Here is a 23,095-nt window from a genome sequence, read left to right on the forward strand (position 1 = left end):
GACTGATAGTGCGTATTTGTATGAACTTTATTAGTGAGTGCGGGTTTACGACGCTGGCTGGTCATTTCTAGTAAAATTTTTTTCTCTCTGAGAATACCAACATAGTGACAATACGCACACAAAAATACACACTTAAGCCATCTCAGGAGGGAAGCGGATAGAGGCTCACAATGGTCATAATATAGTCTGTGTGTGTGAGGTTGTGCACCGTTTTCCTGTAGATGGACTGTGGCATGCTGCGGTTCAGCATGCTTGCCATAGACCTGTATTTCCTTTGTGTGCGTGTCTTTTCGCAATATCTGCAATTGAGTGTCTGTGTGTGTGTCCATGACCACACAACCATGTGTTTGTCAGTGATGTTTTCAGGATTAACTGGTTAAGCCGGCCTCTCTATCCCCAGTCTTATTAACCAACGGTCTCTCTCGGTTGGTGCTGGTGCCAGGCTCCCCAGCTGGCCCCGGTGCTCCCACGTCTTCCTCCAGGAAATGCCACGTTTCTCACCGGGTCTGACCTGGGCCTCCTGGTCTGGACTTCTTGGTCTAACTACCCACATAGCAGGCATCAATGTGCTTCCAAAGCAGGCTGTGGTGGCTCCTACATATGGTCTGCCGTGTACTGGGGCTTTTGATAGTTAGTTTGCATGCTCTCGTATGTATGGATGTATGTATGGACGTATGCTCTTGTGTCTCATTCTCACCACTTCCCTTCCCGTTATAAGTTTGGGTCTAAGGTAGCACAGCAGATTGAGTTTTAGTTTCTCTGCCCTTTGAAAAGTGTATTTTTTTTTTTTTGCGCTGTCTTTGAAGGCTGCTGGCCATGATTTAGAAGTGTGTGTCTTCCAGGTTTAGTCTTGTCAGATAATCAGGCTTCTGTTTTCAGGTTAGACATCGTGATCCTCATTAGCTACAGTCCCCTGTGCTCTCTCTCTCTTTCTTTATCTCTCTTGCTCCCTCTCTCTCCCCTCTCTTTCTCTTTTAATTCAATACAGTCACGTATAAACAATCAGGGACACACACAGCTGATGCTGACAGTTTTCAGAGGTTCAAAAAAAGGAGAATTCTTCCCCTCCGGGAGTGTGTGTAAGTGAGACCTACACTTCAGAGTCCACAATTCATCTTGCAAACTTGATCCTGTTGCTTCACAATAAAACACATTTGAAACACAAACTTCGGAGTCCAACACAAACACACAGGCACAGTTCTATTTGTTTGATATCCTTTCTCTGAAACATAGCACGTCAACTTCTCTGGCTCTTATTTCCCGCTGAACCCTCGATATTCTTGCTCACTCAAAATCTATGTCACCGCTCCACTACTTCTCATATTTGACATGCACAAGGCAGGAAAACAGTTGTTGGCTTATGTGCCTTTTCTAGGAGATTGTTTTGCATTTCTGGAGCGGCCGGAATTAATATTGTTGAAAGTGAGAGGGGATGTGGGTTTGTTTGTTTGTTTTTGATTGAATCCCCCTCCCTCCTCTCTCTCCCTCTCTCTCTCTCTCTCTCTCTCCCTGTCTGTGCCTGCATCTTGGAGAAGGAGGAGTATGAACTGAGGGTGGCTTTGTGCTCCTGTCTCTGTGGGGCTCTTCTATCTGTTTTTTTTTGGAGGAGAGCTGGAAGCGGAGGTCGGCGGGCACATGTTTGCGTGTGTTTATTTGTGTGTTTGTGCTAATGCGTGTGTGTGTGTGCGTGTCAGGCTGGCGCTGAGATGATGCAGAGCTATACGTCTGTGTAGTCAGCGGGCACAGTGCCCATACACCAATGTGGCTGAGACGGGCATATCACCTGACACCCGTAACAGGGGAGTGGGCATCAAAGACAATCAGATAGCAAGAAAACACCAAACCCTGCCGAGTGTGTGTCTGAGTCTGTGACGACAGACGGCCAAGGTTCTGCTTGCCTCGCAGATATATTCCTCTCTATTCAAAGCGACTCATCTCAAACAGCACAGGCACTGTATGCATAGGACTGTGTAGTACCACAGGAACAAAAGGACTACAGGTCCCCCTAAGTCAGAGTAACTAGAGTTTTATGTCCTTGGCTTGGTGCTCCCTGCTCCCTGGTTTATGTGAATCCCCTTATTCTCTTGGATGAACATTCTGTTCACTCTGTTGACCAGCTCTTACCAACTCCTTGATTTACAGAGGGAGAAACTTCCGGACACCTACCACAACTTCCCTGAAGCGCAATACCAGAGAGGCTAGGGGACAGACAGAAACTGTACTAGAAGAAAGCCAGGCTGGCTGGCCCCTGGTGTAACCATAGTGATATACAGTAAGTGTAGGGCCCGAAGGCTAAGCCATTTACTTTCGTAGCACTTCAGCTGTACTTACACTGCCCTCAGGCTAGGAAGGTTTATAGCTGGCTTATATCACCTCTGAATAACTTACTCTAAAAAGCACACTCACTTTACACAGAGTGTACAAAACATTATGAATACCTTCCTAATATCGAGATGCAACCGTTCTGCCCGGAGAACAGCCTCAATTAATCTGGGCATGGACTCTGTTGGCCCATATTGACTGTAATGCTTTCCACAGTTGTGTCAAGTTGGCTGGATGTCCTTTGGGCGGTGGACCATTCTTGATATACATGGGAAACTGTTGAGCGTGAAAAACCCAGCAGTGTTGCAGTTCTTCACACAATCAAACTGGTGCGCCTGGCACCAATCGTTTGTCTTGCTCATTCACCCTCTGAATGGCACACATACACAATCCATGTCTCAATTGTCTCAAGGCTTTAAAAAGCCTTATTTAAACTGTCTCCCCCCCTTTCATCTACACTGATTGAAGTGGATTTAACAGGTGGCATCAATAAGGGATCATAGCTTCCACCTGGATTCATCCGGTCAAGTCGAATGTTTTGTACACTCAATGTAAATGTATTTAGGAAATAAGGAAAAGTACTGACAGGGACAGAAAGACAGACAGTTCTCTCTGTCACACTTCCTCCAATTGTAATCTCTCCATATGTTTTCAGCAGAGGAAAAGGACATTGAGAAACAGCCAATCCTCCCAATGTAATTTCCTCCTCCCAGATGACTTCTGGGAAATGATGTAGTCCAGGGACCGATCTAGGAACAGTTTCACTCATCCCCTGTCCAAGGCCTGCTCATCTGGGTGTGGTGTTTACGACTGACCAGGAAGCTTATGTAGAATCCCCCTTTATTTCCTGTATCCTCCTCCCTGAAGAAAGTGTGAGTCTTACTATCTAGCTATCTCTCATTGGTGGAAATGATGAATCCACCCTAAGCTTAACCTCTCTGATTGGCTGCCACCGTGCGTTTCACATACCACTTCCTGAGTAGCATTGTGGATTTCCCACACATGCCCCAACAGAATACTCAGTGCTCATTGTAGATAATCTGTCCTTAGTCATGACAAGAAAAACGAACACAAAAACCAAAACCAAATCCGCATCCAAACCCCAGTAAGAGTTATCACGGCTCAGCACAACACTGAAGGCAAATCTCCATGGTTTCACTGTCAAGCCCTATTAGTCCTATGGAGAGGAGGAAAGGGATTGAGTTATCAGATTTCAGAAATATCATAGGACTCTGTTCTTTGATTAATTCTTTGAAAAATGAGGGAACATGCCCCGATCCACATCAATGGGACTGTAGTAGAGATAGTCAGTTTTATGTTCCTCGACATCCACATCACAGAGGTCTTGTCACGGACCAACAACACCACCAGTCTTGTCAAGAGGGCGCAACAACGTCTCTTCTTCCTAAGGCGGCGGAAGAAATTTGTTATGCCGCCCCATGTCCTCTCCAAATACTTCCACTGTACCACCGTTGTACCTGCGGGTGCGGACGGCGCAATACCGTACTTGGCGGTGATTCAGCCCAACAGGATGTTCTCGATGGTGAATCTGTAGAAGCTCGTGAGGGTCTTAGGGGCCAAGCTGAATTTCTTCAGCCTCCCGAGCTTGAAGAGGCACTGTTCCCCCTTCTTCACCACAATGTCTGTGTGAAGGGATCATTTCAGATCGGCAATGATGTGAATGCTGAGGAACTGTAGTGCGATGCAGTACTTTAGACCACTGCACCGCTCGGGAGGCCGTCGTCAGCAAACTTGATGATGGAGCTGGAGTGGTGCTTGGCCACGCAGTCGTGGGTGAACAGGGAGTACAGGATGGGCTGAGCACGCACCCCTGTGAGGCCCCAGTGTTGAGGATCAGCTTGGCGGAGGTGTTGTTGCCTACCGTCACTACTTGAGGTCAGTCTGTCAGAAAGTCCAGGACCCAGTTGAACAGTGAAGAGTCCAGACCCAGGGACCTGAGTTTAGTGATGAGCTTGGCGCTTGGGTTCTATGGTGTTGAAGGCTGAGCTGTAGTCGATGAACAGCATTCTTAGATCATATAGGGCTGTGTGCAGTGCAATGGCGATTGCGTCAACTGTAGATCTGTTCAGGCAGTATGCAAATTGTAGTGGTTCTAGGTCGTCAGGTAAGGTGGAGGTGATATGGTCCTTAGTTGGCCTCTCAAAGCACTTTATGACGGCAGAAGTGAGTGCTACGGGGCGATAGTCATCTTTGCCTTCTTGGGTACCGGAACAAGGGTGGACCTCTTAAAGCGAGTGGGGACAAGATAGTGGAATATGTAGAGATTGAATATGTCCGTAAACACTCCAGCCAGCTGGTTTGCACATGCTCGGAGGAAGCGGCTTGGGATGCCGTGCCATGCATTGTTTGCCATGCAGCCCAACTGTAATGTGGCATTCCTCTGCAGAGGGGACTGAAGGGTCACTGTTTGTAACGGTTTTCTTGAGTTGAAGGAGAGGCGGACCAAAGCGCAGCGTGGTTATTTGGATTCATGTTTAATGAAAAGATAAACAGGAACACTACAAAACAAGAAACGTAACGTGAAAATCTAAACAGCCTATCTGGTGAAAACAAACACAGAGACAGGAACAATCACCCACCAACACACAGTTAAACCCAGGCTACCTAAGTATGATTCTCAATCAGAGACAACTAATGACACCTGCCTCTGATTGAGAACCATACTAGGCCGAAACATAGAAATACCCAAATCATAGAAAAACAAACATAGACTGCCCACCCCAACTCACGCCCTGACCATACTAAATAATGACAAAACAAAGGAAAAAAAGGTCAGAATGTGACACTGTTGTTATTCCAAGAACTGTAATATAAAAGGTATTCATCTGAAAAAGTCACCAAAGCTACAGAACACTGAGTCTGTAATAAGCAGAAAAATGACCTGCTACAGGTTACCAAGCAGACAGCATTCAGCTCTACTCCAAGCTTCTTAGAAACCACTGCTGGGAAATTCCCTACTTCCAAGTGTTTCATCTTTGTTTGATTAGAAATTATAAGGAGTCGTGGTAATAGTGTTCTATTTAAGAAAAAGAAAAACTAAGAAGCCCTCAGCTTCTGATGTCTGGGCTGTACTGTTTGTGTATATCACATTTATTTATAAATCCCTTTTTACATCAGCTGATGTAAGAAGTCACAAAATGCTGTACAGAAACCCAGTCTTGCACAGTGATCTCTCGCTCTCCCTCTCTCTCTCTCTCCCTCGCTTTCTCGCTCTGGATAGGCCTTAACAACAACAGATGCTGTAGCCAACACACACACCCACAAACCCACACGCTCACATACACACAAACGCAGCAGAGCAGCTCACAACATTTATGGGTCCAGAGAGGTGACACAGATCTGTCTGGGTTTTTCCCCCACTGTTTTCACTGAACTTTGGGTGGGCCATTGATCCATCTTCATGCTCACACTCCTCTCTCTCCCGTGCGTCTCAATAACTATAATTAGTTTGAGTCTCACCCTTTCTCCCGACGCTATAGGCTGAATGCTTTAGTCCGGGATGGCCATACATACGCCTCTGAATACATCTTCAAAGCACTTCAAGACGGTTCATGACCTTGAGGTGTTCCCTGAGTGACGTACGTCATCACGTATCGTACGAGGGTGGAGTTAGGGTGTTGTTATACAGTATGTGGCCATTCTGCTATCTGTCGTCCGGTCAGTAATTCCAGTCGCCTGTTGTGTATTTGGATAGGTGGGATTCCTATAGCACCTCACTCCAACACTCTAGTCATGTTCTGGACCTCGACTCAAGTCTGGCAGGTTTATCCAGCTTTGTTTTCACGTGCCAATAATAGCGCGTGCATGGATGGGCCGGTGTATGTATGCACGTGTGGCGATATACATGTAAACACTGCTCGTGTTCTCTCCTCCTTTCACTCTCTCTCCCCTGTCGGGGCGGAGTCTGCGATCTCACAGTCGACGCCTGTGACTGTTGTTGCACCCTCCTGGATGTGATACGGCATTTTCTTTTCTCTACCTGAGCCACAGAACGTTCATATGGTTTTATTTGTTACGCCGCCCTGTCCCTTTACTGGCCAATAATGATAACCTTGCACTAACTTATCTCTTCGCTTGCTCTCTCTTACAGGAGAACGTTGACACAAGCTCCACCTCCCCGCAGCTTCGCTCAGAGATACAAGTAAGCCCAGAATCCTCTTGCCTTGGGTCACACCACATTTATACCCGTATCGTGACATCGGCATCACATGATATATATTTATAGCCTAGGATGTGAGTTAGCTAGCTTACGTCGGCGTTACATGCTTTGTTACATCAATGTTATTTGATCCATATTGACTAAGACCTTGGATTATGGTTGTCTTGAGTGGTACATCTATGTTATATGGCTGAATACCATGCTAAGTGCAGTACCTCCTCTGTCCACAGGAGTCCCTTGGCTTCAGCAGTGAGGTGTCCACTCCAGAGACAGAGAGAAAGTAAGGCTACATACAGGTCAACCCCACTTCCCTTTACATGTGGGACGGGTAATGTGCAATGCAGTGAATCTGCGTTAGACTGTCAACACACGCATGCACACACACACGTACACTGGGGCAAAAATGTATTTAGTCAGCCACCAATTGTGCAAGTTCTCCCACTTAAAAAGATGAGAGAGGCCTGTAATTTTCATCATAGGTACACTTCAACTATGACATACAAAATGAGGGAAAAAAATCCAGAAAATCACATTGTGATGAAACGTGGCTGGGTCTTTCAGCATGACAATGATCTCAAACACACCGCCCGGGCAACGAAGGAGTGGCTTCGGAAGAAGCATTTCAATGTACTGGAGTGGCCTAGCCAGTCTCCAGATCTCAACCCCATAGAAAATCTTTGGAGGGAGTTGAAAGTCCGTGTTGCCTAGCAACAGCCCCAAAACATCACTGCTCTAGAGGAGATCTGCATGGAGGAATGGGCCAAAATACCAGCAACAGTGTGTGAAAACCTTGTGAAGACTTACAGAAAACATTTGACCTCTGTCATTGCCAACAAAGTGTATCTCAAAGTATTGAGATACACTTTTGTTATTGACCAAATACTTATTTTCCACCATAATTTGCAAATAAATTCATTAAAAATCCTACAATGTGATTTTCTATATTTTTTTCTCATTTTGTCAGTCATAGTTGAAGTGTACCTATGATGACAATTACAGGCCTCTCTCATCTTTGTAAGTGGGAGAACTTGCACAATTGGTGGCTGACAAAATACTTTTTTGCCCCACTGTATGTGGGTCATGAATCGTGTTTATCCTTGCAGCATGTCCAGAGCTATGGTGTGAGGGGATAAGCGTCTCCAGATAGCAGCTCGTGCCAACATCTGACTGTACACCCGCTGAGGGCCAGAGACCTTGCCCATGGGGACTGACTGGGCTCTTAGACAGGAGTTATGCAAAGGAGTTAGGGACAGTGGAGGAGACCTTACAGTCAGCCTATGGCCAAGTCACTGCCCTGTGTCTCTTGTGACTGACACATAACCAAAAAAAAAACACACACTTTCTCCATGGTTTGAGTCACGCAGAGTGACTCAAGTCTAACTCCCTCCTCTCTGTCACGGCCTCCTTTGGCTGAAGGAAGGCCAGCCCAGCTCTGCCTCGCTTTTCCTCAGTCCTCAAGCCCCATTCTATGGCCCTCCAGGCTTCCTTCCTCCCATTGTGTCAGCTGGAGGGTAGGGAGACAGAGGGAGAGATAAGGGGAGATGGGCCGATTACAACAGGCTAGCGAGTAGGACGGGATGGGGTATGGGTGGGGCACTGTTCATAGGTTCCTGTCCCCCTCCCCCTGAATTCCTGGAGTGTATGTGTGTGTGTTACTCACTGGGACCTGCCACCTCCCAGGTCTTCATGAGCCAGTCATCAAACACTCAACCAAGTCCTGTGTTGTTCATCACTATGACAGTTTTATTTCCTGTGACAGTCCTTAAAAGACGTCTCTCTGTCCCAGGGACCAGTGACGTAACAGCATTGTTTGCGTTGGGGGGGGGGGGGGGGGTGATTCAGTCGTGAAGGCGGGACAGAGGAAAGGCTATAGGGACTGTGAGGGAAGTTCAGTTGAGAGTCCCCACTCCCCATTACAGTCCTATGGTGAAATTTGATGGAGTTGGTCTGTTCACGTGACGCCCACGCGCAACCGGGGAACCACATACCAGACGTAGTATGTCTGCTCCCATCTCCCTGTGTGTTGTAATGTAGGAATGTAATCTGGGACTGGGACTGATAGGAACCAGATGAATGACATTCTCTCCAGAGGGAGGCAGGGAGGCCCCTTGATGTATATTCTCCCTCTCTCCTCTTAGGTTCTCACCCCCACCATATTCTCTCTACCCTAAAGCCCCTCTTTGGAGCTCATTTTACCCAAGAGCTTTCTACCTAACCCCTTCCCCTTTCCCTCGCCATACCCCCTAAAGCTTCATCATTGAAAGGGAATCTTGGTTTCCTTCCTGGCATGTCCCCCCCCCCACCCCTACCCATTTCAAGTATCAGTGACCCCTTGCTTGCCATTTCCTCTCAGAAGAAAAAGTATCACCCTGTCTCCCCTCTATCCTACCCATTGACTTGTGCTATTGCTGACAGCTAGACAGATAGACAGGACTTTCTCCTCGCTCCCTCCATTGCTTTCCCCAACCTGGACTAGACGTAACATAGAAACCGGGAGACTCAAATTAGTATGATATGTTACGTTTGGTATGGTATGTATTCATTTGTGGATGTCCATCATCTATTTCGTGTGATATGTTACGAATTACAATTTGTATGATACTGTATGTTACGAATTTGCATTCTTACAATATCTTACGATTTGCAATACATATGCTATTTTACGAATTACTATTTCTTGCGGCTAACATTAGCTAGGCTAGGGGTTAAGGTTAGGGTTAATGTTAAGAATCAGGTTAAAGGGTTAAGTTACTATCTGTTTTATGAAACTATATCAAACGTAACATATAGTAAATTGAGTATCCCAGATTTTTGTTTACTATGTTACGTTTCGTCTATGAGACCAGGCTGCTTTCTCCCTCGCTTTAAAGCATTCCTGTCCTGCTCTGGTCCCATCATCACCGTCTCCCTCGGGACAATGGCCCACAGGAGATTACCCAGACTTCCTCTGGGCATATCACCCTGCCTGCCATCCTGCCTGTTTCAACCCTACATCGGCAGGAAGTCGGCACAACTCCCACAATGCACGGCATGAGTCTCAGAGTGAGGTGATGACATAGGGTGCTCAGGACACAAACGAACGCCAACGTTTTGAGGGACCAAATAGAGAACTTCCCCTTTGGATTGATTGATCGCCACACAATGTTGGCTGTGGAGAGAGACAGGCTTATTGTTAGGAAAGGGCAGCAAAGGTTACAAGTTTTTGATGGACATCCAGGGATAATGCTTGGTTGGCCAGCAGAGCGGTCAATTACTTTGGTATGGTTTCAAAGGGCCAGAGTGGAAGTACACTGAACAAAAATATTAACTCAACATGGAAAGTGTTGGTATCATGTTTCATGAGCTGAAATAGAAGATCCCATGAATGTTCCATACGCACAAAAAGCATCACTGTTAGTGAGCATCTCTCCTTTGCCAAGATAATCCATCCACCTGACAGGTGTGGCATATTTTAGAAGCTGATTAAACAGGAGGATCATTACACAAGTGCACCTTGTGTTGGGGACAATAAAAGACCACTCTAAAATGTGCAGTTTTGTCACACAACATAATGCCACAGATGTCTCAAGTTGTAATGGTGGACATTCCTGACAGTGGGAATGTGCACTAGAGCTGTTGCCAGAGAATTGAATGTTAATTTCTCAACCATAAGCCGCCTCCACTATTGTTTTAGAAAATTTGGCAGTACATCCAACCGGCCTCACAACCGCAGAAAACGTGTACCAACGCCAGCCCAGGATCTCCCCATCCGTCTCCTTCACCTGCGGGATCGTCTGAGACCAGCCACCTGGACAGCTGATGAAACTGTGGGTGTCAACTGAATAATTTCTGCGCAAACTGTCAGAAACCGTCTCAGGGAAGCTCACCCACGTGCTCGTTGTCCTCGCCAGGCACTTCACCTGACTGAAGTTCGTCGTCGTAACCGACTTCAGTGGGAAAATGCTCACCTTCGATGGCCACGGGCATGCTGGAGAAGTGTCCTCTTCATGGATGAATCCCAGTTTCAGCTGTGCCGGGCAGATGGCAGACAGTGTGTACGGCGTCATGTGGGCAAGTGGTTTGCTTATGTCAACGTTGAACAGTGCCCCATGGAGGCAGTGGGTTTATGGAATGGGCAGGCATAAGCTATAGACAATGAACACAATTGTGTTTTATCAATAGCAATTTGAATGCACAGAGATACCGCGACGAGATCCTGAGGCCCATTGTCGTGCCGTTCATCCCCCGCCATCACCTCATGACGCAAGGATCTGTTCACAATTCCTGGAAGCTGAAAATTTTCCAGTTTTCTCATGGCCTGCATACTCACCAGACATGTCACCTATTGAGCATGTTTGGAATGCTCTGGATCGACATGTACGACAGCGTGTTCCAGTTCCCGCCACAATATCCAGCAACTTTGCACAGCCATTGAAGACGAGTGGAACAACATTCAATAGGCTACAATCAACAACCTGATCATCTCTATGCGAAGGAGATGTATCGAGCTGCATGAGGCAAATGGTGGTCACACCAGACACGGACTGGTTTTCTGATCCACACCCCTACTTTTTTTTAAAGATATCTGTGACCACAGATGCATACTGTATCTGTATTCCCAGTCATGTGACATACATAATGCATTTATTTCAATTGACTGATTTCCTTATATGAACTGTACCACTGTAAAATCATTGACCTTTGAAATGTATATTTTGGTTCAGTGTAGTTTGCTCTTTATGTGAGTGCTGTCAATATACCTTTGTTGGAGGGTTTAAAGGTGTCCTCCCTTCTCTTTAAGATCAAGAGATTATTTCTTTAAGATCAGCGATTTGCATGCAAGACTATCCCATACAATGTGAATGTCTTGTTTGGGCAACTGTGCAATGTTTGAACATGTGTTATCAGCATAATCTTTCACACGAGGCGCAATGTTGTGCCCCGCATGGAACTTGAACATACTGTTTGTCCAATAACACGGCACTTTGACAACTAGTGTGCGTGCATGCTGTGTGTCCTGTCATATGACTGTCCTGCAGCGCTCTCATAGAGGACATCCTCATAGAGGATATCCCTGTGACCTCTGACCTTTACCTCTAGAGGGGTCACACGCACCCGCACGCACACACGCACGCACACACACACACACACACACACACACACACACACACACACACACACACACACACACACACACACACACACACACACACACACACACACACACACACACACACACACACACACACACACACACACACAGCCGGATGCCAGGGGCTCTGTGTTCTAGCTATGTCTTTTTTCCACAGGATGAGGGCAGCTGTTGACAGTTCAATATATAATACACAAGCCAAATCATGTCACATGACACAGTGAGTTTTATAATTATTAGGTCATCTTTTCTCTTAGAGAGCTGCTGGGTCGCACCATCCAGTCTCTCCTTGACATTCTCGGGCCAGTGATTTACTGCACTGTTGGCTCATTGTAGGGACTCCTGTTGTTAAAGTGTACACCATGCTGTGTTTGTGCTTGCGTGCATGCATATTTCTCCCTGGCTGCCGTACTCCTCTCAGAGGGTTGTTTGTGTGTTTGTGGACATAGAGAAGCTTATTACTGGCATAGCACTGTACAATTTGTCCTCATTTAATCTCCACATAGAACTCTGAAAATATCAACTAAAATACCAGCTTTCAGTCCTAGTAATCTCAGTCTAATTTCCCCAGGCTATTTCCTCACTGCAGTGGTGAGGCATAGGACCAATGTTCCCTCTAAGCTGCGCACGGGCACAGGCATGCATCTCCCCGGGACTGCTGTGCAGAAGAAATAGCAGCCTGCGCAGAGAAGCATGAGATTGAACTTCACTCAAGAGTTTCCCCTTCAGTTAACACTATTAATGTTTCCCTTTACTGTGGTATTTGTGATCGAATCAACACAATATTAGGCACTTTCAATGCAACATACCGAAACAAAAAGAATTATGCAAGACTTAGTATGCAAAACAAAATATGTAGAACGCATCGGAGTAGGATTCTACACAGACCGGTGAGACATAAACAATCAGAACTGCAGTAGGCCAATATGCAAATAGACCATTGCCAAATATGGATCTTTGCCATTCACTTTGAACTGGACTGTGTTTACAGCATGAGCAGACGTGAGCCAATGCACTTGTTGTGAGATCAAAGTGAGAGCTGCATGTAGCCACGTGTGCACATTTGTTCATATCAATAAGTTGTATTCAGCAATGGGGGAGTGATTGATTCCTACAAGATCACAGAACTTATACATTTCTCGACATCTTTGAAAAGCAGGTTAGTTAAAGAGATTTTATTTTGTCCTAATGGGTCAGTATTGGAGTTTGAGAGACTTGAATAAGCTAATCAGCCAATAGGCAGAGGGTAGCCTCATTTGTCTGATTCTCTGTAATAATGGTATGGGAATAACAATGCATTTTATTTTGTAAAGTGGTTTCTTGCATCAAACAACACAATATTTTCAGTCACTTCCCTGTCTGACTAACAAGTGGATGAACAGGTTAATGTCAAGCCCTGCATGTTTATTTCAAAAAGTCTCATGGAATGTAGGCCTAAATGAAACACCACACATTGGCTGCTACTGCAGGCTGAATGATAGAACAGCTATTTCCATGTTAAAATGTTATGGGATGCATGTTCTCCATTGTTTTTGATGGTAGGCCACTCTGGCAGGCCTACATTATGATCAAATAGCCACAGTATCCTAAATGGTCACTGTTAAAAGTGGAACTTAAAGTGAGCACAGCCTAAGTGTTCACAGTAAACGCATGCTGGAAGTTGCACAGAATTTTTCGCTCAGCCGACCTGAAATGTGCTCAGTGCCACATTTTTTGGTGGAGAGAACATTGCATGGGATACACACCCAGCACAGTGCAGGAAGGTTACACCAGATTCAAGGCGATATTCAACATTTGTTCATTAAAAGGGGCCCATCTCGCTCTCCCAGAAGCCGGGCTTGTGCGTAAAACCCCCAAATTCAGACAAACAAACGGAGTGATGGGTCCACACAGGAAGATGTCCGCATAAAGCTCACTTCATGTTCTTATTAATTTCACTGCATCGGGGATAGCGTACACATTCCTTTCGTTTTTTTGCAGTCTTCTTCAGTGTGTAGGTACAATTGTATTTGAATGGAAAAAAACGGCCACTAGGGGCTACGGTGAGCGCCACTCCAATCAAGTAGACGGGGATGGCGGATGTGCATAAGCCGCGAGCTTCCGAGGATCGCGCGATCAATCCCAGGGTTAGGGACTCGGTTTTTATTTGAAACCCTATCCTCTACCCTTACTTTAACTGTTCTGAGTTAAAGGCCCAAAAAATGATGGACAAATATAGAATAGTGAAAGTCAGACCATGAGATCTTGATGCGCAGAGAGAGAGAGAGAGAGTTAGAGACTGTTTTTTTATCCAACACTCCCAGATCTTCATTAGTCCACGACTAAAACTGAAAGGCACTAACTGCAAACTGAGTGGTCATTTTAAACACACGACATGGGAGCTACTGCCACAGTGTGTGGAACGTTTGGAACCAAACTAAAGGGTTTTAAAGCAGGTCTGCCTCTCTGTCCTACCTTATACAATTGTAAGACAAAGCAGAAGTGAAAGTGCAAACAGTTACAGTGTGTGTGCGTATGCTTGCGTGTGTAATAATTGATAGAGCGTGGGAGCGGAGGGCAAGACACCAGCAGAAAGACCTAGTGAGTAAGTCCCATTAGCATTAGCTAGGGCCCTCGCTAGCACACTGGGGCCTAGCGCTGAGCGAGAGAGAGAGAGAATAGAAAGACTGGGGGATAGAGATAGAGGAGGGGGCGGGGTGGGGGCAAGCATACAGGCCTCCATTCAATTAGCTTCTCATTATGTTGCCATGGCAGCCAACCTTTAAACGTCCCTAAGCCTTCCCGTAGAGTCCAGAAGGCTGCCACTTCTACTACACACATACACAGAAGAGGGGGAGACCTGTCAGACTTGGTTTGTTTCTTGCCCCAAACCCACACGTGCCTCGCTCACTGAACTGACAACCACCTGTCTCTACCTCTCTGCACGCATCAGCGAGTGTGTGTGTGTGTGTGTGTGTGTGTGTGTGTGTGTGTGTGTGTGTGTGTGTGTGTGTGTGTGTTCGTGCGTGCGTGCGTGCGCTTGATGTGTTTAACAGGTGCCTGTTTATCGATAATTGGAAGAAGATAACATGAATTCATCAAGTGCAGCGTCTGGATGCTCCTCATTAGTCACATCAGACCAAGAAATATTTTTAACATCCTCCACTATTTTAGTCCCAGCTGTTGGAACTTTTTTGTTGGCTTTAGTGGATATCGCCACTATATTGTGATCACTGCATCCAATGGGTACAGCTTCAGAACAAACTTCTACAGCGTTAGTGAAAATGTGAATCGATACATCTTGTTCCTGTAGTGTTTGTAAGCACCCTGGTAGTTGAGTTAATAACCTGAACCAGATTACAGACACTGGTTACAGTGAGAAGCGCCAGGAGGGGTATGTGTGGGCCCGATGAAGACAGGCGTAACCTCTACTACTGGACAAGCTCTTGTCTTTGACTCCCCCTTGCATGATTCATGTCTCTAACCAACTCAGACAGAGCAGGGAGAACTGACAGATAACCTACTCTCACAGACTGCGTTTGCGACTCTTTGACTCGCCAGTGTGACACCAATTCTTTCTTGATCGCTCGGGTACCAGTGAAACAAATGTATCTGGTCACGTTGGTTTTTGGTTCACAATTAATTCGGATTTTGTTTATTATCAAGATTTATTCAAAAGGTATCATTCTGAGGCACCTTACCCCTATACATATCTACCTCTATCGATCCCTGCACATTGTAAATGTGGTACTGGAACTGACCCTGCATACAGTGTGCTTAGTTACTTTATCGTGTTCTTCTTATGTCTTATTGTTATGTCTCGTGTGCAGTGACTCTCTCGTTCTTACTCCTCCTCATTCCAGTAACTCTCCACGCTGTCTTCTTCACTCTCTTCCCACCCCTCTCCCTCTCTCTCTCTCTCTCTCTCTCTCTCTCTCTCTCTCTCTCTGTCTCTCTGTCTCTCTCTCTCTCTCTCTCTCTCTCTCTCTCTCCCTCTCTTTCTCTCAATCTCTCTCTGTCTCTCTGTCTCTCTCTCTCTCTCAATCTCTCTCTGTCTCTCTGTCTCTCTGTCTCTCTCTCTCTCTCTCTCTCTCTCTCTCTCTCTCTCTCTCTCTCTCTCTCTCTCTCTCTCTCTCTCTCTCTCTCTCTCGTGACTATCCAGAGGAGGGAAGTGGAAACACAAACAGGCCTAGTCTGCCCAGTGGTTTTCTCTCTCTGTCTGCTCTTCTCCTTCTCTCTTCCCTTCTTCATTCTCATCTTCCTGTCATCCATTTCCTCCTCCTCCTCTCATCCACTCCTCTCCTTTTAACCCCACTCCTCTGTCCCTCTCATCGCCTTGCTCCCCACTAATTCCCACCTATTCAACGCCTCTCCTCTGTGGATATCTCGGCCCTCAGGTGCCAGCCGGTGTGTGTTGTTCTATAGAGCCCCACCACTGTCCTCTAGTGGTGAAGACACTGAGCAGCAGCCAGAGTAAAAACCTCAGCAGCATCACGTCAACACAGTGGCATATGTTCTTTCTTAGAGGGACGGGGGAAGGCCGGGATTGACTGGAATTCCCCAGTGCTAGAGAAGTGATGGTGTGTGATGCTAAGAGGAGAGGAGGGTCTATCTGCCAGACGTTAACTCTCTCTCTTCTCTTCTCTCTGTCTCCTCTGTTCTTTCCAGGATGTCTCTGCAGAAGTCCAGCTCTGAAGACGGAGGTTAGTAGCAGTTCAACGTTTACCAAAAAATACTTCTGTTTTCAACTAAAATTGTATTCATACATTAACCATACCCCGTTATGTTCTGTTGTGATATTTCAATCATTAATGATCGTCTCTAACCCTGCAAGCTACAGCAGTTATTTGCCATTATGTGTGCGAATTGAAACTGCTTTCATGTGTGTGTTGGCATTTTCTCAGGGGCTAACTCTCAGCCTTGTGAGAGCGAGAGAGAGAGAGAGAGAGAGGGGAGGGAACCAATTGGTGTGAGAGAGAAAGAGAACAGAGTAGTGAGAGAGATAGAGAGAGAACAGAGTAGTGAGAGAGAGAGAGAACAGAGTATTGACATTACATTTAAGTCATTTAGCAGACGCTCTTATCCAGGCGACTTACAAATTGGTGGATTCACCTTCTGACATCCAGTGGAACAGCCACTTTACAATAGTGCATCTAAATCATTAAGGGGGGTGAGAAGGATTACTTATCCTATCCTAGGTATTCCTTGAAGAGTGGGGTTTCAGGTGTCTCCGGAAGGTGGTGATTGACTCCGCTGTCCTGGCGCGTGAGAGAGTTTGTTCCACCATTGGGGGGCCAGAGAGCGAACAGTTTTGACTGGGCTGAGCGGGAACTGTACTTCCTCAGTGGTAGGGAGGCGAGCAGGCCAGAGGTGGATGAACACAGTGCCCTTGCTTGGGTGTAGGGCCTGATCAGAGCCTGGAGGTGACTGCGGTGCAGTTCCCCTCACAGCTCCGTAGGCAAGCACCATGGTCTTGTAGCGGAGAGCTTCAACTAGAGAGTGGAGAGCAGAGTAGCATGGAGAGAGTCAGAGAGAACAGAGTAGTGAGAGAGAGTGAGAGAGAACAGAGTAGTAAGAGAGAGAGAGAGAGAGAGAACAGAGTTGGAGGTTGAAACCAGAGTGTGAGCGTTCTGGATGAGTTGTAGGGTTTAATGGCACAGGAGTAGCAAGAGAGAACAGAGTTGCAGTAATCCAGACGGGAGATGACAAGTGCCTGGATTAGGACCTGCGCCGCTTCCTGTGTGAGGCAGGGAGTACTCTGCGGATGTTGTAGAGCATGAACCTACAGGAACGGGCCAGCCATGATGTTGGTTGAGAACGACAGGGTGTTGTCCAGGATCACGCCAAGGTTCTTAGCGCTCTGGGAGGAGGACACAATGGAGTTGTCAACCGTGATGGCGAGATCATAGAACGGGCAGTCCTTGGGAGAAGAGCAGCTCCGTCTTGCCGAGTTCAGTGAGGTGGTGATCCGTCATCCACACTGATATGTCTGCCAGACATGCAGAGATGCGAGAGCCACCTGGTCATCAGAAAGAAAGGAGAAGATTAATTGTGTGATATCTGCATAGCAATGATAGGAGAGACCATGTGAGGTTATGACAGAGCCAAGTGACTTGGTGTATAGCAGGAGCCTAGAACAGAGCCCGGGAGAGGAGAGAGCGCCAGAGAGAACAGAGTAGTGAGAGAGAGAGTGAGTGAGAGAACAGAGTAGTGAGAGAGCAGCGTGGAGCGAGATGCCCAACTCGGAGAGAGAGGAGGAGATGGTAGTGTCGAAGGAGTCTAGAAGGATGAGAGCAGAGGAGAGTTGTTTAGCAGTGCGGAGCGCCTCCGTGATACAGAGAAGAACAGATTGAATGAGAGTCTTGAAACCTGACTGATTTGGATCAAGAAGGTCATTCTGAGAGAGATAGCAGGAGAGCTGAGGACAGAGTTTTGAGAGAAAAGATAAAGAAGGGATACTGGTCTGTAGTTGTTGACATCGGAGGGATCGAGTGTAGGTTTTTTCAGAAGGGTGAAACTCTCGCTCTCTTGAAGACGGAAGAGGAGTGAGAGAGTGGTCAGGGATGAGTTGATGAGCGTGAGTGAGGTAAGGGAGAAGGTCTCCGGAAATGGTCTGGAGAAGAGAGGAGGGGATAGGGAGCGGGCAGGTTGTTGGGAGGCCGGCCGTCACAAGAACAGAGATTTCATCTGAGAGAGAGAGAAAGAGTGAGAGAGAACAGGGTAGTGAGAGTGAGAGAGAGAACAGAGTAGTGAGAGAGAGAGAGCAGAGATGTGAGATATAGAGAGAACAGAGTAGTGCAGAGAGAGAGTGAGGGAGAAGAGAGTGAGAGAGAGAGAGAGAAAGAACAGAGACTTCTAGTGAGAGATGGTTGATGAAGTCATCTGCAGAGTAGTGAGAGAGGAGGAGGTGAGAGAGGGAGTAGGAGAAAGAGGAGCACAGAAGTGAGAGCTTCCTAGGGTTAGAGGCAGATGCTTGGAATTTAGAGTGGTGAGAGAAGTGGCTTTAGCAGCAGAGACAGAGGAGGAGAACAGGAGGGAGTGAGAGGAGAGTCAGAGAGAACAGAGTAGTGAGAGAGAGTGAGGAGAGAGTTCAGAGTGAGCTCGCAATGAGTCATCGAGCCACGGAGAGGGAGGGAGGAACAGGCCTGGAGGATAGGGAGAACAGAGAGTCAGAGAGAACAGATTAGTGAGAGAGGAGGGTTGAGAGAGAATCAGGAGTAGTTGGAGAGAGGATGAGCAGAGGGAAGAACAGATAGGATGGAGAGGAGAGAGTGAGAAAGAGAGAACGAGAGTAGTGGGACGGAGAGCGAGACCAGAGTAGGTAGTGTGGGAGTGTTGTGAGGGAGGGAACAGAGTAGTGGGAGAGAACAAAGCAGTGTGAAGAGAGAACAGAGTAGTGAGAGAGAGAGAGAACAGAGTAGTGAGAGAGAGCCTTGTGAGAGAACAGAGTAGTGAGAGCGAGAGAGCGAGTGGAAAAAGGAGGTGGGAATCAAAGAACGTGGGGAGGTTAAAGAATAACAGTGGGGTTAAACACTCATGAGATATTGTCATGCTTGACCTTCAAGCTTCATTGTGGCTCTAGTTTTTTTATTCCAGATAGAATGATAGGGATGTGATCTTAAGACTTGAAAGGGCTGGAAAACTCTGACAGCATGGAATTCAAACATACAAATGTCACCTGGCGGAGAGCCAGCTGACCACTTGGGAGAGCCTATCCCCAGACAGGTGACTCAGGGGATGCGAGAAGTCATGGGCGGACACACAGCAGTAGAGTACACAGTGTTATCTGTGGTGATCCATGTTTATAATGATGGAAATGGTATGTCCCATTGTATTTGACTCGGAGAATCATTCAAAAACATTGCCTTATTTTCCATTACCCGTCAACACTGGGTCCGTCTTAAGGAAGTGTGGGTGTGCCTTTTGAGTGTGTGTTCTAGCGTTGTCTGACTGAAGGTCTCTCTCTCTCTAGACCTGTTCAGGCTAAGGCAAATGGGATTGGAATGACAAGAAGAACAAGTCGAATGTTCAGAACTTTACGTAGCAAGAACTTATTGACTAAAATGATTGAAATGCTACAGTACTGCTGGAGTAGGCTACTGGCAGTGGCTGCGTTTTGACTTTGAAATAATATTTTAATAATATTAAAATAATTTGTAATAGTTTTTAATAATAATAATATTTATAATAATATTTACCTAGAAATTTTCCAGTGAAATTTTAATAGAAAATCTTACACAATTGTCTTAGATACAAAATAATGACTAATGTCAAACAAATCAAACCGTTTTTGAATGTAATAGTTTCTATAGATATGTCATGCAGAGTAGTGTTTAGTGACCCTCATTCTCTGACCGAGAGTGAGAGAGAGGACATAGACGTGGCCAGTGAGATCACCATGAGTGACGAAGAGCGCATCCAGCTGATGATGATGGTGAAGGAGAAGATGATCACTGTTGAAGAGGCTTTAGCTCGGGAGGAACCCCCTCACCCACCCTCTTCCCTGTACCCCCTACACCCATTGAGAGAACTCTCCTCTCCAGGCTCCTCCTGGGGCAGACAGAGTAGCCTGGAGGGACCTGAGGGAGAACACAGTAGTGAGAGCCCCAGCTCCCCCACTGAACGTGGTCTGAGAGCTCCAAGAGACCAGAGAGAACCTCATAGTGCTCCAGGACAGAGTACTGAGAAAGAAATGAGAGAACTCTTATTAACTATTCACAGAGCTTTCATTATAACAGAGTAGTGTGTGTGAGAGAACAGAGTGACAAAAGAGCCCAGAGAACAGAGTCCCCTGCCTGAGGGGTCAGAGAGAACAGAGTGTTTAGAGTGTGGTCCTGTTCACTCTGTTGAGGGGTAGCTGGACATGAGAGAGAGCTCTGTAGCCCTGTAGTCCTGATTAGAACTAGGTGTCTTTAAGGCAGACGTAGTGATAGATGACCTCTTCCTGTGAGAGCTGAACAGTGTATCATTGGGTGCTGGTCAGACCTCCACCCTCCTCCACTGAGAGCGGTTGACACTTAAACAAACCAATCCGGTTCTGGAATAGTAGTGAACAGCCTCCGAGGTTAGTGAGAGGATGGGAGGTTATTTTGAATATTTTGAAGAACCCCAGTGCTAGAGAGAACAGAGTAGTGAGAGATTAAGAGAACAGAGTAGTGAGTTTTAGAAAGAAAAAATACAGGCCTGAGAGAGCGAGATAAAAAGGGTTTGAATCTAAAATAAAATGTAATTATCTGTAAACATTGCTATGAATAAGGACAGACCATGACATTAGACTTGTTTTTAGTTTCCACTGAGAAAGGTAATATGGGTAGCTCTCCTCTCGGCCCTTACACACTTTTCACGCGGAGGCTTGTTATTTCTGGTCAATCCAAAGACAGCACTCAGGGGTCAGAGTCATCCACACATGTGTAGCAAGTCCTTTTACACGGTTTATAATCAATTCCAAATGGAATTGCAATTGTGTTTGTCTTTAGTTGGCTAAATCAAAAACATTGAGCTTATTTTCCATGATCAACCAACAGGTCCTGTTTAAGGTATGAATGCCTTTTGTTGTAGAGAAGGATGTCTGACTGAAGGTCTCTTAATTCCCTGCCTCGTAGGCAAATACAGTAAGAAGATGCAAGTCCTTCTGGCAGAACTTTAGCTGACTCACAGAAGGGAGCTAGCAGACTTTACATAGACACTACCGGATGAGATGATACTTTTGTAAATAATATTTTAATAATATTAAAATAATTTTTAATAATTTTAATAATAATAATATGTATAATAATATGTTCCCCCTAGAAATTTTCCAGTGAAATTCCCCTAGCAATCTTATTATCCCCCTGACTCTGTTGTCCCGTTTTGAATGTGTTTCCATACTACTTTATGTCATGCCCCCTGTTTTAGTGACCCCTCATTCTCTGCCCTCTAGGAGAGGACATAGGCTCCCCCTGGCCAGTGAGATCACCATGAGTGACGAAGAGCGCATCCAGCTGATGATGGTGAAGGAGAAGATGATCACTGTTGAAGAAGCTTTAGCTCCCCTGAACCCCCTCACCTACACCCTCTTCCCTGTAGCCCCTCCCCTGGGGCACACCCCACCCTGTTCCTCCCCCCCTGCTCCTCTCCCAGGCTCCTCCTGGGGCAGACAGGCTCCCCCTGCTCCTCCACCCCACCCCCAGCCTGACCCCAGCCCCAGCTCCCCCACTGCAACGTGGTCTCCCCCGGCTCCAATCCTACCAACTCGCCCTGCTCACACCCCTCCCTCACGCCTCTCCCCCAAGCTCCATATCCACCCCTCTCCTAAAATGACTTACTCCTTATTAACTATTCACAGAGCTTTCATTATAACCCTGCACGGCCCTTCTTCTTTGACAAAACACGCCCATGCCACCCCCAATCCCCTGCCTGGGGGTCACTCCAGTGTTTATGCCCCTCCCCCCTGTTCACTCTGTTGGGGGTAGCTGGACATGTTAGCTCTGTAGCCCTGTAGTCCTGTCCTCTCACTAGGTCTCTCTTTACCCCTCACCAGACGTTGATATTCCTCCACCTCTTCCTGTATCGCTGGTGTATCATTCCCCCTGGTCAGACCTCCACCCTCCTCCTCCCTGCGGTTGACACTTAAACAAACCAATCCGGTTCTGGAATCCCTGAACAGCCTCCGTGGTTAGGGATGGGCACGGTTATTTTGAATATTTTGAATTTTCCCCAGTGCTAGAGAGTAAGTACGATTAATTGCAAGAGTATCGTTTTAGAAAGCCCTACAGGCCTTTCAATGAACACCCCTCTACGTTAATGTAATTATCTGTAACCCTGCTATCCCCTGAATAAGGACAGACCATGACATTAGACCGTTTTAGTTCCCACTGTAGAAAGGTAATATGGGTAACCTACACACTTTTCACGTGTGGCTTGTTATTCTCGGTCAATCCCCCTGCTCCTGTCACGAGGCTCCTCCTTGTGTAGCAAGTCCCCCTGTGAATTTTCGAATCAATTCCAAATGGAATTGCAATTACGGGAATTAAGTTGGCTAAATGAGACGGAGTCGGCTACAATGATCAACCAACAGGTAGGCTGTTTAATATGAATGAAGTTGTTGTAGAGAAGGATGGGGAGCGCAGCCTTAATTAGCCTTGCTACAGTATGCAAGCTAGCTGGCTAACTAACTTAGCTGACTGCTGTAGCTGAGCTAGCTTCTTTACATAGACACTACCGGATGAGATGATACTGTTGTAGATAACCTGTCGGAGCCACAAGTTTGTCTTGTTGGTTTGGCTACTTTCTCCCCTCCCTCCATTCCTCTCCCCCTGCTCCTCTCACTCCCTCCCCCTGCTCCTCTCCTCCCTCCCCCTGCTCCTCTCCTCCCCTGCCCCCTGCTCCCCCTCCCCCTGCTCCTCTCACGCCCCCCTCCCCCTGTTCCTCTCATTCCTCTCCCCCTGCTCACGCCCCCTCCTCACTCCCCTCCCCCTGCTCCTCTCACTCCCCTCCCCTGCTCC

The 23,095-nt window shown here is 46.7% G+C and overlaps 1 protein-coding gene across 1 annotated transcript in view; it reads left to right on the plus strand.

Annotated features, from left to right (window-relative positions):
- LOC135505742 (SAM and SH3 domain-containing protein 1-like) overlaps window positions 1–23,095 on the plus strand; it is a 315,449-nt gene that overhangs the window by 252,550 nt on the left and 39,804 nt on the right. Inside the window, 5 exon segments of the mRNA XM_064924831.1 lie at window positions 6,434–6,484; window positions 6,733–6,782; window positions 16,281–16,315; window positions 19,595–19,652; window positions 19,938–20,087. Coding sequence (XP_064780903.1) covers window positions 6,434–6,484; window positions 6,733–6,782; window positions 16,281–16,315; window positions 19,595–19,652; window positions 19,938–20,087 — 344 coding nt within the window.

Source organism: Oncorhynchus masou, chromosome 19, assembly GCF_036934945.1.
Source record: "Oncorhynchus masou masou isolate Uvic2021 chromosome 19, UVic_Omas_1.1, whole genome shotgun sequence".
NCBI lineage: Eukaryota > Metazoa > Chordata > Actinopteri > Salmoniformes > Salmonidae > Oncorhynchus > Oncorhynchus masou.